The sequence below is a fragment of the Copadichromis virginalis genome, linkage group LG7 (assembly GCF_057382275.1).
Source record: "Copadichromis virginalis isolate Kocher_CV1m ecotype Utaka linkage group LG7, C_Virginalis_male_GT1.1, whole genome shotgun sequence".
NCBI classification, from domain to species: domain Eukaryota; kingdom Metazoa; phylum Chordata; class Actinopteri; order Cichliformes; family Cichlidae; genus Copadichromis; species Copadichromis virginalis.
In genome coordinates, this window is record NC_140624.1 from 18,783,649 (window position 1) to 18,801,735 (window position 18,087).

The 18,087-nt window shown below is 39.4% G+C and overlaps 1 protein-coding gene across 1 annotated transcript; it reads right to left on the minus strand.

The window, feature by feature from the left end:
• Positions 1-10,335: 10,335 nt before the first annotated feature.
• Positions 10,336-17,809, minus strand: c25h12orf75 (chromosome 25 C12orf75 homolog). The gene is made up of 6 exons (XM_085462341.1): positions 17,432-17,809; positions 13,450-13,474; positions 11,669-11,704; positions 11,268-11,347; positions 10,476-10,506; positions 10,336-10,369 (listed from the first exon to the last, which is right to left on the minus strand). The coding sequence occupies exons 1-5, from the start codon at positions 17,472-17,474 to the stop codon at positions 10,502-10,504; spliced, it is 189 nt and encodes a 62-aa protein (XP_085318467.1). The 5' UTR covers positions 17,475-17,809; the 3' UTR covers positions 10,336-10,369; positions 10,476-10,501.
• Between the last annotated feature and the right edge of the window lie 278 nt (positions 17,810-18,087).

The following is an 18,087-nucleotide window of genomic DNA, read 5'->3' on the forward strand; positions in this document are numbered from 1 at the left end:
AGAATGAGTCAATATGGCAGTCAGATACACTGAAGCTCACTTCTGCCCAAAGACAGTGATACTGAGATGAGTTTCTGCTGCTCACCAGTGTTAGTTGAACTTTCTCTGAAATAAATGTAACAGTGTTGTACAAATATTCGACAGTCATATATAGTTTGAAAGAGCTTTTTGTGATCTTTAAATTGCAAGAAACTTATAAGAAGTACTACGTCCATAGTCTGTCTTTAGCCACAAGCATAAATTGAAACAGAAATGTCCATCTGGGCCACTGTATCCAAGACACAAAACAGTGTCTGCTCTTATGGTTTGGGGGGTTTTTTAAGGATAAATTCTAAGTTTTTCGCATCAGTTTGCTGACAGACACAGTTAACTATATGTTTATGAGTACAGCATAAATACATTCTTTTTTCTATTAAATAACCTCAGAAAAAGCACTTACCTCCTCTTTAAAATGGGGAAACTTTATGCAAAGGTGCACTGGAGCCTACAGTAAATGACAAGTTTAATCTTTAGCTGTATTAGACATGTTGATTGCCATGTTTTGGTTAAGTATTTTCTTTAGGATACTAATTGCATACCATCTGTTACCCCAATAATCCACAATCAAACTTCCATCCGACTCAGTTGTTTGGTGTTGGCTAAACTTCAGTTCAATTTTCCAAAAACTTGGAACATAAAACCACAGATGTTTAAGTTACATCTTTGTGAACAGCGTGAGGTAGCTTTCAAGCAGACATAATATAAGAGAATTTGTGTAGCAGAAGTCACAAGGAGAGAGAGCGAGAGCCTTGACAGTCAGGAATGGGCTGTGGGATGCGGAATGAGAGGTGGTATAATCAATCCTGGGGGATCAACCTAATGGACTGAAATCTTCTGTTTCCTGATATTAACTGCAATCAGTAATCAACCTGCACAGCAATTTTTGACCTTATAAAAACATGTTTCAATGAAGAATCTGTTAGACAAGTATGATAAACACTACCAATCTTGAAAATAAAATAAATTAAAAAAAAAAAAAAACAGATTTAAAATACCAGAAAACAAAAAAACCCAAAAGAAAATCTTGCTCATTAACCGAGAATACAAATGAAGTAAGAAATTAATGTCAGAGTTAATTTCTGTTCTTAGCACATGAAGGCCTGAAACTGAGTATGGATGGAGGGGAACCATGGAAAATCAGCTGCCACATTTTTTAATGTGTGACTGGATTCATTTTCCCATGGCTTTTCCAGCACCACCTTGGAATCTATACCTTTTTTTTTATTAATTCCCACAATATAGGTACTGGCGGAAGCATGCAGGAAAAGGTACGCCTCTGAAAGCATGTGAGCTGTGAAGTAATCACCCAAATACGCCTTGTTAACTCGAGTCCAGTTGACACTCACTGGGCTTTTATGCAAGCTAAAAATATTTCTCCTTTTCTTTCATCTCCCCTCCTTTTTATTCTGCACGTGAGAGCTTTACTGGGTGCTGCTGGTCCATCGCCTAACTGAGCCCTACAGCCGCCCTCCTGTAAAGTAGTGGGATGCCAAACATCCCCTGATTTACAGCTTGGAGCACACGCTATGCGTTTGCTCCTATGGGCTATAAAAGGCAAATGAGAGCGAGATGTCCAGATCCCACTTGCTATATTAACCTAAATTCTTTCCAATAGAGTAGAGTGGTTGCATGAACTGACTATTACCACATGCTGAAAAGAGGAAAACCTTCCAGGCCCCAACAGAGAGCTCACGTGAAGGGCGGCTGAAGGGAAGGGTCTGATAAAATCAGCTGCTGACCTTCTCATGCATACTAGGGCAGTCAATAACATGCCTTTTCTCCTACACAACCCTGCTCCACAGCCTTGTCTGGCCTCAGACTCTTTTACTCTCTGAAATATGACAAATATCACAAGAAACTCAGTGTCGGGATGTGAGGATTTTCTATTTTGCTTTTGTTTATCATTTCTAACCTAATTTTTGAGGGTTTTGGACTGATATTCTGAAAAATCAGATCATCTCAAGATGCCACCTTGAGACTTTCTGATAATATTTAAATTGAGATGTAAATGATGAATCCAAAAAACCCAGTGCAATCTGGCAAGAAATCAAAGAGGCATGTAATGTTTAGAACTAAACCTAAACAAGACCGAGAAGAATACAAACTCCAAGCTTTACTAAGTCTTAGCCTAAATAAAGAGTCGGGATTGCCAAGTTATTGCAATTCATCATCAGAGGAACACGACTGTCTCTGTCAGATTCTGCAGCAACATTTCACTCATGACCGAAGTTCTGGTCTGGCTGACAGCGTCATCCATCGACCCATGCTGCTAACACGGCTCAGGATCAGGAGACTAGCAGAGCCAATAGAAATCCAAGGTAACATGAAAGGGGATGAATCTATCAAGTTCACATACTTCTCTGAATTCCAGGACCTTTTGACCAGTGTGAGCATGTCCTTGTTGAGGTTGGCTCCAGGACCCTCAACTGCCTTTACCCCAGTCATTCCTCTCAGGATTAGCTTTGCTATGATTTGGCGCTGATTCTCACTGGCCTCTGGAATGCGACGGATGACGGATCTATTTTCCTACATTGTTTCACCTGCTCTAAATGGAACCACATGCTGCACAAGACCGCCTCTCCTTTGTCTGTAATTGGAAGCACATGCACTCTGAAGTCAAAAGTAAAGCGAAGCCGACACAGCCGACAAGGCTCCCTTCCTCTGCTCCCGCCCCACATCCCCTCCCTTTGGGTCTCGGGTGCCACTTTTTGGTCCAGGCCAAGTGGGAGAGCACTTATTGAACTAACTGACCTGACATTACACGTCAGACTCAGTTCAGTGGGACGACTGTATCACATGTCCTTTGTGGCACTCGAACCTAAGACTTAAATGTGAGTGACAGTTACGAGTTTGCTGAGGAGGGAGACCTTGACATTGGGTCTGACATGTTTTCAGAACACAAGCAGCATACTGTACTATTCATTGGCTACGGTCTGTGATGTCTAAACGGGACAGGCCATGGATGCAAGAAACAAGCATCATCAGCTCTTACATAATGTCTTTGTGTCAGAACAGGATTGCATAAGAGAGGAATTTATGATATTTGCTGAAATCAAAAGTCACAATGATGCAGCATATCTATCACAAATGTAAGGGGACAAAAATAGCACTCTGTATTGCACATAAAGCTCTTTGGCAAGTCTAAAGCCAGGTTTTTTTTAATGATTTAAAAATAAATAGCTCCAACACAAGGAATAGACAAATATATATAGATTCAAATTATTGGCACCTTTGCAAAAACATGAAGGTTTAAAAATGAAGGTTTAAATATTTTCCTCCTTCACACAAAATCACAAAGGTCTGCAGACAGCACTGTGACTATTCCAACTTCAGTTGGATGTTTAACACTAAGTTGAAAGAACTGCTTTCACACCTCACCATCTCAGGTTGAGATTTGCCTCCAATATTTGGAATATTACAGGAGAACATAAGGCCTTGACAGGGATTTTTAAAAAAGAATCAAAGACCAGGTAGCTGTTCGCCCGGCCCCCCATTTTAGAGTTTAAAACTTAACATAATAAAAAACTTTGAAATTCTAGATTGATCTTAAAACTGGCTGTATACACTTCAGGTTAAACTCGGGGGTATGTAATTGGCCTCACTGCCCTGAAAGCTGGTACGACCCCCCCCCCCTTCTGCAACCAAAACAGTAATTTGCACCCTGTTGCATGTACTGGGCTTGTTTAGCAACTTTGGTGCCAAGATTAGTGCAAACCTCTCAATTTAAATGAATAAGATTGTTAGAACTGATAGCTGGCTTTAATGATTTTGTCTCTTTGTAGATCTCAAAGAAGCTGCAGAGGCCTTGAGGGCGGGAAGACATACCTCTCATTTTTCATGGCTATTACAGAGGGAAAGATTTTAGACAAAAGTACTGTGAGAGTGCACAAGATTTTTGCTGCTGTTGCCACAATTGAAGCTAACGCTGTGCAGCAGTGACATCTACTGGTAAAAAGGATGAATTACAAATACAATTTCAAATAGGTGGCAAAGTAATATTTTTTTTGTCTGAATAATAATTCAGCAGTGCCAAAACAGTGCATAATATTTAATCGAATATGGCTGTTTACTGCATTTGTCCTTTAAGATAAGGGAGACTTTGAAAGGAGACAAGTCTAATGGACCATTTTACTAATAAATCACTGTCTTCGTTTTTATTGAGGATCACAAAAAAACAGTCAAAGAAAGAAAAGGAATTAAAAATTCTAAGGTTTTATATATCAGGACAAGTGTGAGGACCTCAGTTAAAGAAGACGTTTTTGCAGCTTCCTGGAACATTCAGGAGTTCATTAACACAGTGCCAAGGTGGAAAACAGCAGGAATGACTTTAAGCAACCAACTGCTGCTCTCCATCAGTCTTGTAGGGTTATAAGGTGATTTTCAAACAATTTGAAGTCCATCATTCTACAGTGAGAAAGATTATTCACACTTGAAGAACATTCAGAACAATTGCAAATGTTGCCAGGAGCAGACAGCTGAGCAAATTCACCCCAAGGTCAGACCATGCAATGCAACGAATGAAACGAAATGAAGCTGCAAAAAAAAAAGAAAAATATCAAAGGCTACATCTCAGTTTCTACAGGCTTGCTCTCCCTGGTGGCCCTATACACATCTTAAGATATCCTTTCTTCATGAATTTGTTTATAACATACTGTACTATGTCCATCGTCTATGCCGTGAGCCAAAATAGTTGTAACAACGAACCAATGTTTGGTCCTGTGCAGCTGCTCAGTGGCTATGAGAACAAAAAATGGTCAAATTAAATATACTTAAAAAACACTTGATTTTCAAGTGTGCCATTGATGCTGTTGCTATCCTCTACTGCCCTGCTGTGCAAAGCACAAAGAAAATGAAGAGGCTGTTGCAGCAAAATTAAATTAACACTGTTAGGTCCAGGGTTAGGTCTGATGCTAGCCTTATGCGATTTAGAGAAATTTAAAAAATGACATTTTTGGAATAAATGTCAATAGTTTCTGTGTGTCACTTAGTGCTCTATGATTGCCAAGGCAAAAAGGATATATTTTGATACCACAAGGTTAGACTTTAGGCATGTTAGAGTTGCAGTTGGGTTGCAGTTTAGAAGTTGCGATTATGATTTGTCAGAGGTATTTCTTTTAATATTCACAATATATCAAAAATGCATTTTGAATTTCTCTTTGATATTTGGGCTGATTGGGGCCCAATGAATGTAAAAACAAAGAATTACCAGATTTTTTTTTCACCTTATTTTTGTTTTTAAGAAAAATAAGAGCCACAAATGAGGATACTCATTTAAAATTTTGATAGAACAGTGGCAGTATAATGTCCTCGTCAGTGGATATCAGGCCCCAAAATTGAGTATTTTGGTCTAAATAACCCAAAATGTGATGTCCACATATGTGGATGCCAGGTCCTAGGCGGATAATATTTCCTTTTTTAAACAAGCAAGTAGGTGTGAGTAATTATGCTATGAAGTGAAAGGCAGACGCCAGTGTTTACTAAAAAATGTAAGCTTGAGAAAGAACAGCTGCTATTTCATGGTGGGCCAGATGCACAGATGATATGATTAAGGACCTGCTCTCAATCACGTACCTCTCACTGTTCACACAGAGTCAGATCTCTATCTGTGCGTGATACATATACATGATTACCTCAACACAAAGACGGGAGCAATTTTGTTCAAACCTTTTTGTTGTGTTTGATGTTGGTGTTCTGTTGAGTGGGACGTTTCACTCAGCTTGTTCACTTATATTACCAAATACAGACTACGGTATTTTTTTTCTCCTGTCTCTCATGGTGCCTAGTCTTGTAGGTGGCCTTGCTTTTAATTGTCAGTGCTGAGATTTCTCTGACTGAAATTCTAGTCTCAGAACAATTTAAGTACTGAATAGATTTTTTTTATTTGATTTCGTTCATCTTAAAGTTAAAAAATGCAAGGTAATTAGTCTGTGACGTAACACAAAGGACACATTTTTCAATAGACAGAGTTCGAAAGTTCAGTAAATACTAGAACTTATCATTTTTGCCCTTTGTAATTTGGAAGAAATAACTCTTTAGCAGAGCTTGTGTAACAAAGTATTTCAGCTAACACTGCATGTCACAGAGAACCACATCTGCTTCTTTGGGATGTTTTATATGTGAATGAAGGCTATTATGTATATGACAATATATGAGAAAAATGGAATATATGATAAAAAAAAAAATTATTCATATGTGAGTCAGTCCTATATGCTGCAGATATATGTCCCTTGATTACTTATTAGGGAAGTTCTGTTTTTTTCTTTTTCACGCACAGCTTATATTTTCTAATTTCTGCACCGGGAGCAGAACATGATATGTGATCAGTGGAGAGGCTCAAACTGTTTGCATGCAGTAGAAGAGGGGACAGTGAACCCAGCCTGCTCTTCTTTACCTCTCCTCATGCGATCTCAGCACAGCCAATTATCAAGATGAACTTGCAATTGATCTTATTGCACAAAGGCCCACGGCAGTTAGCAAATCTTATTCTATTTCTTCATGTCTGGAATATTTACTAAGAACACTTTTAATCCCTCAAGTCTGAAACCTATTGATTACAGGAGGCAGATACGTTCCAGCAAAGACCACAATCAATAAACACAGCTGTGTGCGGACGATATAAAAGTCTTTAATTGTTGATAATTCAATCAGAAAATTGTGGATTTGTTGCACAGAGGCAGTCACATTTTTTTAATCTTCAGCATCATTGATAGATTAGGTTTAGAAAGGAGTGATGAGTAAATATTATTTTTGCGTGAAAGACAGACATGATAAATATCCCATAAAATGGTTTTTAAGCATAGAACATCATTGAACAACCCAAGAACCTCACTTATTACCTCTTGATTCATAAAATTTTACAGTGGTCAAAACCATGAAGTGACATTGGTGGGGGGGTGGAGGGTTTTCTATGACTACTTTAGGTCTTTTCTAGTGTTGGAATAAATAAATTATTTAACAGCTACTTTGACTCCAGGTGGTGTCCAGAATTTTCAGCATCATTATACAACTAAACCGTAAGAATTTTATTTAATACACAAAAGGAATAGTATTACAGTTTGAAGAAAGGCATTTCATTCCTTTCTTGCTTGTATCAACAGACGTGTCCTTTTAAATCTTACTTTTGATGTTACGTGTTAAATGGTGACCTTTAAAGATAGGCTGTTTCCAAAGTTTACGCTAAGCTAACAGGTTGCTGGTAGCTAGCTTTGCTTAGCATTTAACATCCATAGCAGTTCCTCCCCCCAAAAATCTTCTATAAGCACAGCCCACCCCTACTACATTCAACACGCTGTACTGCAGCAACTACAGCAGCATTTTAATGTAGAGGACATCAGACGGTTATATTCATCCACATTCTGCCCCCTTGTCCCTGTTAAGCTAACTGAATAGGGCAAAGGCAGTGACATTCATCATATACAGGAGGAACAACCATAAAGGGCAACGTGAGGCTGATAGAAGAGGGAGAGGCAGGCAGCACAACACGCTGTAAAAGCCAAAGGCCACCGGTGGGGACAGCAGTAGGGAAAAAATGTAGACATCAAAGAAAAGGGACAGCAAAAATGCAACGTCTCAGGTGGGTTTGCTGATCAAATTTATGATCTGGCACTGTAGGCACACTTCAGCTCCTTTTATTATTTGCCATTAACTACAAAGTACATGAAGCAGCTCTTTGTATCTGCAGTATAATCTGTCTCTACAACAGGTGAACAATGCACACACTGCAACAATGTGAGTAGACAAATGGCTCGCAATTAAAAGACACTACACGAAATCCCTTGGTATCAGCTCGACTGATAACTGGCGACGCAGCTTGGCAGCTAGTGGGCGTCAATGTGAAGCGCCACCCGCAAGAAAAACTGATCAAACAGTAAACAGTAAGCTTGTGTGCTGGCAGGGTGAAACAAGTCCTCATTTTTATGAGGCTGGTCAGTTGAGGCTGTCAGAGCTACACAGACAGGCGTATAAAGAGCTTTGTGTAGCTCAGACAGAACATCTCTTGAATCTCAAGTGTTTAAAGTTGGCCTATTTCCACCCTCCCCTAAAGTCTTGGTCAGTGGAAGATGTTGTACATTCATTAGAGGAGAGAACTGTCAAGAGTCTGGCTGACAAATGACCTTAGACCTTAATGCTCGACCAGCTGTAATGTGTTTTTTCTTTTCTGGGAACATCGTAGTGCTTGATGAGGTTTTACTGTTAAAGTATAAGGCTGATTATATTGTGTATTTTTTTCTCGAGGTCAACAAACTTCACAAATGGACCGATCCCAACAACGAATTGATCTACTAATACACCATCTATTAGAATTCATTTGTTCCTGCAATGCCCAAGTTCTTTAAAAAGAAATCTCTTAACAATATGGTGGAGAAACACATAGACCCTGCCTACACTTGATTATAAATTGCACCTTCTGCGATCAAATTACACACGGACAGTGCTAAAGATAAAGAACAATCAATATCATGCAATCTGATCCACTTACTCAAAGCGCTTTCTGTGTTGGTTTGAGCCACATATTTATTGTAAGGTCAATGCTTTCATTTTCTGAATTGCCTAAAACAAGAAACAACCTGGAAAATTGTTATGAAGCATTATCCTTGTTGCAGACAGAACATTTCCTTCATTTTTTCTCACAAATTACAATATCAATAGCCGGAATAACTCTTACACAAATATTAGTTTTCGTTCTCTTTGCTAACCTAAAGTAAATCTGGCACTTGAGTGGGAATGAAACATCTGTGTTCAACAGTAGCAAAGACAGCTGGAGACACATGATTGTCACAGATTCGCAGATATAAAACAGCAACGTGTCTCTGTAGTCCAATCTTGATCCAATCGCCTGAGAAGCATTTTAGCATTAAGTGTGAACAGGGTCGCAGAGTTTATCTCAACCTTAGAGTGGACTGAGCAAAGCCTAAGTTAGACACAAGAATCTTTGATTTCATTTTTTTTTCCATTAGGACTTGTTGACAGTCTAAAAAAATACATAATAACACATTTCATATAAAGATAACAAAAAGCAAACAAACATAAAACAACTATGCTTATACAGTATAAAGGAGAATTATAATAAATTCAATGGAGTTGCTACAACAGCAGTTTCACAAAAGAGAAAAGAATTCACTTTTTTGGGCGGCTGTCTCTATTCTTCACATTTTTTTGTTATTTTTATTTTTTTTTTGCAAATGAATATGAAATATTAAGACGTGTTTTTTTTCTCTTTTTTCAGTTGAGTGTAACATACATGGATGTTGTGAGATTTGAAGAAACTGTGTCAGTTCTACATCTGGAGCGAAATTATTATAAGAATTATGTGAATGAGCCAAAGGCAGTATAAACAGGGGGAACAGGAAAATACAATCCTGCAGACAATTGAGAAGGACGCAAAGAGAGAGAGAGAGACGGGTGGACGGGGAGAGCTCCTCTAAGTATCATGACTCATATGTTGTGGTTACATAATCAGTCTGGGGCCAAGATAAGTGATAACATCAGGTACGACCTGCCTGCTGCACTCGGGACATTTAGGAACATCATCTGTGAAACCCTCGACTTGACTCATCGCTGTTATTAACATTTAGAGCCATTGTTAAAATCAGTGTCATTTCAGACTTTTCTGTTGCAGCAGCAGGACCCTGATTGCAATCAGCACTATTTTCAACAACACTGAGATGTTCCATTATTATACATTAACAGGAATGTGCTTGCTGCTTTTGTGTGTGTGTGTGTGTGTGTGTGTGTGTGTGTGTGTGTGTGTGTGTGTGTGTGTGTGTGTGTGTGTGTGTGTGTGTGTGTGTGTGTGAAACTCTGGTTTATCTCTGTCTCTCTATAACTCTATCCCTGCCACACAATGAATCATTGATGGCGTTTTAGAGAAATAACTGAGCAGTGATTATTATTGCAGAGGGCTGTTGGGAGTGTGTCAGCCCCCACCCAGTTATTTAGTAAGTTGGCTGGATCATCTGTCTCCTCCTGAGAAAGAGAAATTTCCAGTGAATTGACCGAGAAATCCAGATGACTGTCGATAAGTCCGGTGCCGCTGTCCATAGCTGCTAGTCCCAGATTGAGTGCTTTCCTAGTATTTGCAAAGTAAAGGGCGATGATACAATCCACTTGCAGGCCTCTGATGTGCACCTCTGTTTCACTTTGCCACCCATTACTCTGTGAGGGAACATCCCCCCAGCCCCTGTAGGCCGTCCACATCTTCGTAGAGTACTAGTGCCTGAGACTTTATTCAGTCTGTGGTGGAGCAGAATCAGAGGGCTTACATGCTCTTTGCTTGTAATGTGACAAGGTATAGCGGTGACTGTTTGTACGTAAATTAATATGCAGGATCCTGTCGAGATGAGAGAAAAAAATGGAGTCAGCGGCCTTCACATGAGTCTTTTGCACTGAATAAGCAATGTTAAAAGCCGAACAAACAGGCTTCATATTTCAGGTACCTCTTGTGCGTTTCCTTGAATGGTTGCTAGTCTGCAAGAAGGAAGAAACAACTGAGTCAGTGTTCAGATATTTATAGGACAATTATTTGACAAAATTTTTTTTATTCTTCTCTGGTGTTTTTGTCTCACAGTCAAGACTGTGTTGAAAAACACCCACACACTCCACCCAGCAGTTTGAACATCTTGGCTTCAATAAAAACAAGAGCCAATACTTCTCATGCCAGAGGATACAAAACTGAATCAATCCATTATTATATTTAACCTCAATGAGCACAAGGACATGTATGCGAGAAGGAAGCCCTCAGGGCCGCAAAACGCAAGAGCGATGTGAGTTTACTCTAAACTCTTAATTCAGGAGGCATGGCAGTTTATCACTTATATTTCTCCATCAGAAAGTCATTTACATACATAAAGACGTTTTACTTTGTAAACAGAGAAAATGAATAACATTTAAAATATGCACAAAAATGTGGCTCTCTGTAAAGCCCATGTTGATTAAAAATACAATTTTTGGACAGAATAATTGTCGTCAACTATATTTAACTTTGCAAATATCAGTACCCTGTTGGGTATAGCAAAGTAAATGTTTCTCATTAATATTCAGTAAAAATAAAGGTCAAATAAAACCGAAGACGCTGCTGGCAACGTGGTTCCACGTGGTGGCGTGGTTTCATGTGGTGAGATGCCTGAGAGGCTGCCAGATGTCAGCGGTATAACAGTTCACTGTTCGCCACACCGAGTTCTGCTTCTAAATGTGAGAGATTCGTGTACGTAATGCGTGCTGCAGTTCACCTTTACGTGTAGCTTTGGACTGGCTGGCAGCCACAGTCGTTAGGTCTGCTGGCAAACCTACATACACACCACCATAGTTCCTGAGAGGAGAGAGGAGGAGAGGTTTTAAAGACCAAGTAGCAATTAAAAACCATAGATGGCATTGATTTTTGTTTTAGTGGATGTTTTTAATAGCATTACCAGTATCCCATCAAACTTACAGACCTCTAAATGAAATTCATTTATCATTTTATTCATTTATTTTTTGAGTTATTGTTCATTTACTTGTTTAAACCTTGCACTTTATTATGAGAATACTGCAAAACAAACTATTTGACATTTTTGCGATCAAAAATTTCAAGTATATTTCATTTCAAGTATAGCCGTCTTAGCAAAGTGCACTCAAGGGCGCTGCAAAGTACCTTCTTTTCTCATCTTCTGCTGAGGGATCTTCTGTCCTGATTGAGAGAATGGGCACAGGTCAGGTCATATGGGAGCAGAGAGGAAATAAAAAAAAATCACAAATATACAAAATAGAGAGAAAGTGCAAACATTGTTCTTTTGCTTAGCCTCAGAAATCTTCAGTATGCTGCTCAAGCCCTGTAGGGAATACTTCTCTGTCAGGAACTTCTATAGACCAAACCTCCAGTTTTATTTCAGGCCTGCTGAACAACAAACTTAAAGTGGTCTCAGGTTTGATGTGGTGGCTGAGCATTAAGATCAAACATGGTAACAACATGAAGCCGATGTGAAGGTTTATTCACTGTGTGCACTATCCCTATGCAAGCCAAGCTGTATCACACTTTTCAGTTTTGTGAGTATATTATTCCCTTAACAGTGTGTCTTGCTCTGTGAGTGTGTGTGCATGAGCTTTTGTGTGGTAGTTTGCTGTGTAGTACAGACATAGATAGCTGTGATTAGCTTCACTGAGTCAATGCTTTACTGTCAGCTCTCATGGGTCCTGTGCTGGCTGTTCAGATGGCTATGAAGGGGAATACACACACTTACACACACAAACACAAACTACAATAAAGCACAAACACACATACACAGTGTTTCCAGGAAATGCTTTGGAAAAAGCTGCCCCTCCCAAAGCTTTTTACTGTATTCTAGATAGCAAAGAAAAGTATATCTTCTGTATTTCAATTAGAATTTAAAAAAAAAAAAAAAAACAAAGAACAGAACACAAAACTATTTGGGAGCCAAAATAAATTATTTTTAACCAAAAGTATATACAACAAAAGCAGAGTGGTTCGTCTGAAATTAAAATATTTCTGTCACTGTCAACTGGGACAATCCACTACGCAGGAGTATTAGGGCCACATTAGAGGGAAAAATCATTTTAAGAATAAAGTCGTAATTCTATTTTGAGAAAAAAAGTCCAGATTACAGTTATTGTTTGACGACAAACTGTCAAATGTGCTATAAACCTCTACAAAATGCCTTGTGTAAATGACCTAATGAAACAAACTGATCAGCTGTCTTGTGATACAACGTGCATCCTCTTTATTGCACAACGGTGTAACCAACCATACTTTACATTATGCTGCCTAAGATTTTGTTAACTGTTCATCTTTGACTGTAGGAGGAACCCACACAAAAACAGGGAGAACATGTGAAGTCAACACAAAAGGCTCCAGCCAGATGGCAGAGTCAATCTCAGGACCTTATTGTTGTGAGACAACATTGCTAACTACCACACCACTGTGGTGCCCAACTTCACATGTCACATGTAAATCTCCAAAGGTTGATTCTGTTCATCTGGACGTAGCGTTTTCAGTGGGAGACACGCTTTGTCACTCATCCAAGTGACTTCTTCAGTCTCAGCTGACTGCAGGGTTCCCTAATCTTATAAACAGTCAGCTGAGACTGAAGAAGTCACTTGGATGAGTGACAAAACGTGTCTCCCACTGAAAACGTTACGTCCAGATGAACAGAATCAACCTTTGGAAATTTTCTTACCTGTAAGATTGAGCATGCATCAAGACACGTAAATTAAAAAATGTTAACAATGATGATCTTTACTGTCAAACCCTTGCATATTTACCATTGTTAAATGACCCTAAGTGTCAGTGTTAATATACAGCATTGAGGTATAAAGCTAATTTTGTACAGTGTAAAATTTGATGCAAACCTTCAAGGCCTGGAGCCTGCAGAGTTTTAGAAATACTTTAAATAATTAGAAAATGGCTTAAGTACTTACACATCTTTGGAGGCTTCTGCTGGCCCTGAGAACAGATGACAAGCCAGAAGTTAATTTCATTCCATTATGAAATGTACAAGTGGTCAAAGCAGGTGTGTTTCACCAAACTGATAATTAATTTCTTTGCATTTACGATCAGTGAACTGCACAGCAGGTTTTTAATCTACAGTCACTGAATTTGAACTACACACTCACTGAGCACTTTATTAGGAACACCTATGCACCAGCGTCATTCATACATCATTCTCCAATCTGTCAGTCTTGCTGCAAGAGTGCAGTGCAATGTCTCAAGGGTAAAAATCCATGCACCCAATGTGCTACAATGTATTGATTCCTTTATGCTCCCATAAAATATGACAGAACACCACATCACAAACATTGTCTCACACTGGTCTCATGGCAAGTCTGGTGGACCTGAGAGTATCTCAAGTCAGCAGATCTGCATTCAGCATAATACTGCTAATATGTCCAGTAGCACAAAGGGAGCATGAATGTGCAGCTGACGATTCTACAAGAGTGATGTAATGCAAATATGTCATTCGAGGAATCCACGCCACAAAGAATAGAGGCTGTTTTGTGAGCAAAACAAGGCCTTGCCTAGTATACTGGCAACTATATTTTTAGATACTTCAATGTGCATAAATAATGCCTACACTACTTCTGTATCTGCCACACTTATCAGACTTACCTTACAAAAATTCAACACTTTATTGGCTTCTTTAATTGCTAGGGTGACGAAAGTGAACCGTTAACTGGCAATATTTTCGGAAGGTGTAGAACGAACCCCTCCCAGCGTAATTATCACGTGCGGTTTCGACAAACGTGAAATTCAACCAGGCATTACAATTGTTATTTGTTGAAGCTGAATGAACTGTTAACCAAAACCACAACTTCTGCCAACTATATTCAAAATGCTTTTGTTGCTTAAACTCAAGTAAACACTGCTGACTACCTAACTGCAATTCCCCTCAGTCACAGCAGATACATTTCCTGTACTGAGAAATGTTGCTGCTGAACAACAGGATGGACCCAATTTAGTGCACCCTGCAGTGACTATGATACAGGATTTACAGAGACGTGGTAATTTTCGGAAATGCTTGAAAAACACACACACACACACACACACACACACACACACACACACACACACACACACACACACACTCAACTCATATCTGTCCATTAAAATAAAAAGCTGCACGATACAGAAGGCACTTAGCTTCATGCAAGGTGAGACAGTTTATTTGTTTGTTTGCTAGTTTTTAAAGGCAACAAAATCCACCTAATTAAAATGTCTAATGTTCAATAATGAACTCAATAAATACAATTTCTTTATAATGTTAATAATTGCACATTTTAATTAGGTGGATTTAATTATCCCAGCCTTTATTTTAAACTAGATTTAGTCTAGTCTAAATTTTGCAAATGAGACAACCTTTTAAGGGACAAGAGACGTTTTTATTTAAAGTCGTTATTTGTTATCAGATGCTTTTAATTTTTTCACTGCATTTCAAAAGGTAATATTTGATATTCATTTCTAATGCCTTAGAACATTTTTCAGCAGCTAACATTTTACAGATCACACATTAAACCTTATACGCAATGTACAACGTTTAAGTACTGGGACAATAACATATATCCAGGAAATGATAGGATATCTCAGAAACACCTGGTTGGAAGTGTGTTAAATCTGGGATACAAGGATCAACTGATTAGAATCTGGTGGTCAAAGATCCTCACTCAACATATTTTTGACTTCCACTCAAATTCATGTGCAAATTGTGACAAATAGAAATGCCTAATATGATCAAATAGAGGTGATGACCGGTGAACTTCTGTGACCTTATAATGTTCTGTAAAAATGCTTTTCTGGCCATTACTCAGGACCATAATTCAGCAACAGAAGATGAGATATTGGCCTTATTTCACATTTAGTCGGATACTGAATTGGTGACACTAATCTTTGGTGCTCACAATAATATTCACAACATCACTGCAAGCTGGTGTTTTATTTATTTACTTACTGAAATCTTTTTGTGGAGGTAGTTGCACACCACCTCAAAGACTTAGTGACCAAAGTTATAACTAATGCTGGATTTATTCATTCATTTTTTTATAACGGCAAATACACAGCATGAACATTCCCAATTTAACAGCATTTACAGCCTATGTTTGAGATGCCTGTGATTCTCATAGCCTTTAAATGAGCTGTTCCAGAAACCAGTTTGGGATGATCTGAGCTTTGTGACATGGCACGTTTACCGGTTGATAACAACCATCGTGATGACTTGATCTACAAAGAGGAACATATTGTAAAACACTTTGTGCTTTGCCAAACTGCAGGCAGTCAACTGAGCTTGATTTGAATTGTAATAACATCATAATGCATTCTGCAGGAGGATAATCGGACTTTTTTCTTGAATGTACAGTCGCACTTTGACAACAGCGGTGGAACAAAAGCCTCAGTTGCGTCCTCCAATTGCTTTTTCATGTTATACCTTATTTTATAAGAGTAGAAATGTACCTTGAAAAGAACACCACAAGAATCACTTGCAATAGTAGAAAATTGGATAATCTACATTACACACAAATAGGCAACAGCACATTTTATCCTCGTAGAGGGAATGCTGACATGACACAGGGGCCTATTCAGTGGCCTGACAAAAGCTCATTCATATCCAAGGCAGCACATCAGGGTGCATAAGACTAGGGACAGGCAATGTGATATAGAACCACTAAAGCCGTCATTTTGAGTTTTGTAAGCAAAATAACAGCTGCACATCAGAGTTCTTAAACTTTATACCTGAAAATGTGCATTTGTAGGTTTGACGTTGTCCCTCACTAAAATCAAAGCAAAGCAAAGTTAATTTTATTGAACTTAATGTTCTCTGTGATGAATACTTGCAGGCTAACGTTCCAGTTACAGGTATATGTGTGTATATATGCAACTTATCACTAACAGAACAAATTATAGGGACAAAATAATTGTTCATAGATTGAAATAATAGGAAATGTAAACAAGAAATGCTTTTATCTTTATTTACAGAAAGCGAAACACTTGATTCTGACCTGGTGTCAGCCTCTATGGACAAATGAGTACAGCCACTAGTCGAAATTGCTAGTGTACTGATTAGGTACCTGCAAACACACACGCACATTTGCAGAAGCACAAACACACACCGTGCTTTAATAGGTAGTGGTGGGTGAGGTCATCCTGCAGATACTTCAGGAAAATAGTTACCTCAATTTGACTCTGGAGCCCAGAGATTTACTTCGCGAAACTTGAAACATGTCTAAAATCAGCCTACATCGACTAAGAAAGGTGTTTTATGAGGAAAATAACAAACGGAAAAGCACGATAGCCCAGTGAGAGTTGGTAAAATCACGCGATACAGGATTTTTTTTTTCCATTCAAATATGTCCTCCAGGCTTTATGAATGAACCTGGCTGTTGATTAGGCATTTTTAGTGCCGCCTGCTTATAGGGCACAACCAACATCAGTCAAGCGGGAAGACAAAGATGGATGGATGTCAGTGAAATTGCTTGTCTTCCATCCTCAGTGAACCCTTTCAAACAAGCACTAAGATGCTAAGAGAGAAGCTGCTCACTTAGATGTTAACGCCACATTTATGGTGTCAGGAGCCGCGATCTGCATCAAAGCGGCGCATTCTTCAGACCCAGGTGCCTCAGACGTGGGAGATCCTTCGTGATCGATCTGCCACCCATGGCTTCGAGAGACCACCATGGGCATACACACACACAACCCCGCCCCCAAACAAACACACACACACATTCTTTTAAACGCAAGGGCAACCCCGACACACTTCATTGACATTCAAGACATCTTCTCCCATCGCTGCAGATACAGTGGCAACTCTTTCTTTCAAACCCCTCCAACCCCCTCGCCCACCTCACACACACACACGCTCACCCAGTATCGCACACACAAACGGATGTACACAGAGATTCCTGAAACACTCACCCCCTCCTGTGGTGCTGGTGGCTGAGGAATTGCCACAACCCATTTTGCATCGATGCAGCCACCGTCCAAGCTGAGCGGACACGTTTAATGAGTGGATGGACGGGGAGGACAGGAGGGGAATGTACAACACATTGGGAGAAGAGGGGAAAGTGGGCAGGAGAGGTGACAGAGGCACAAAGGGAGGGAAGGTCAAAGGAAATGCCTAGCAGGGACCTCCATTGGTTGTATCCCCCCCTGTCTTCAACCCTTGCGCCTGCCTAATGCGATGCAATGAAGAGCTCAGAGTGAAGTGACAGCATGGCGAGAGAGGCTTTTATACACACACACCACACTCACTGACAAGAGAGAACGAGGGAGAGGGGGGAATGAGGGGGGAGAGAGAGAGAAAGATGCTTTACCCTCACATGATTTGCTCTTTTCCTCCACCCTGACAAGGTTGCCCGGGAAACCAGGGGAAAAGGGGCGGAGGGTGGAGTGAGAGCCAACCAATAAGGAGCTTCCTTTATATATAAAGGTGTAAAATAAAAAACTGGAATACATTGAATGGCATCAATATATCAGCATGTTTGTGTGGCATACTGTAAAATTCCCAAAGTGCTCTGTGTATGCTAAAATATAGAGAAGCAATACTTGTGCTTTTTTTACAGAGGCGACAC

Excerpts from the sequence above, each read along its gene's own strand:
- c25h12orf75 (XM_085462341.1), bottom strand. The coding sequence starts at position 17,474 with ATGGGTTGTGGCAATTCCTCAGCCACCAGCACCACAGGAGGGG. Across the intron at positions 13,475-17,431 it reads CACCAGCACCACAGGAGGGG|GGCCAGCAGAAGCCTCCAAA; the intron begins GTGAGTGTTTCA and ends ATCTGTTCTCAG. Across the intron at positions 11,348-11,668 it reads GCAGAAGATGAGAAAAGAAG|GAACTATGGTGGTGTGTATG; the intron begins GTACTTTGCAGC and ends CTCTCCTCTCAG.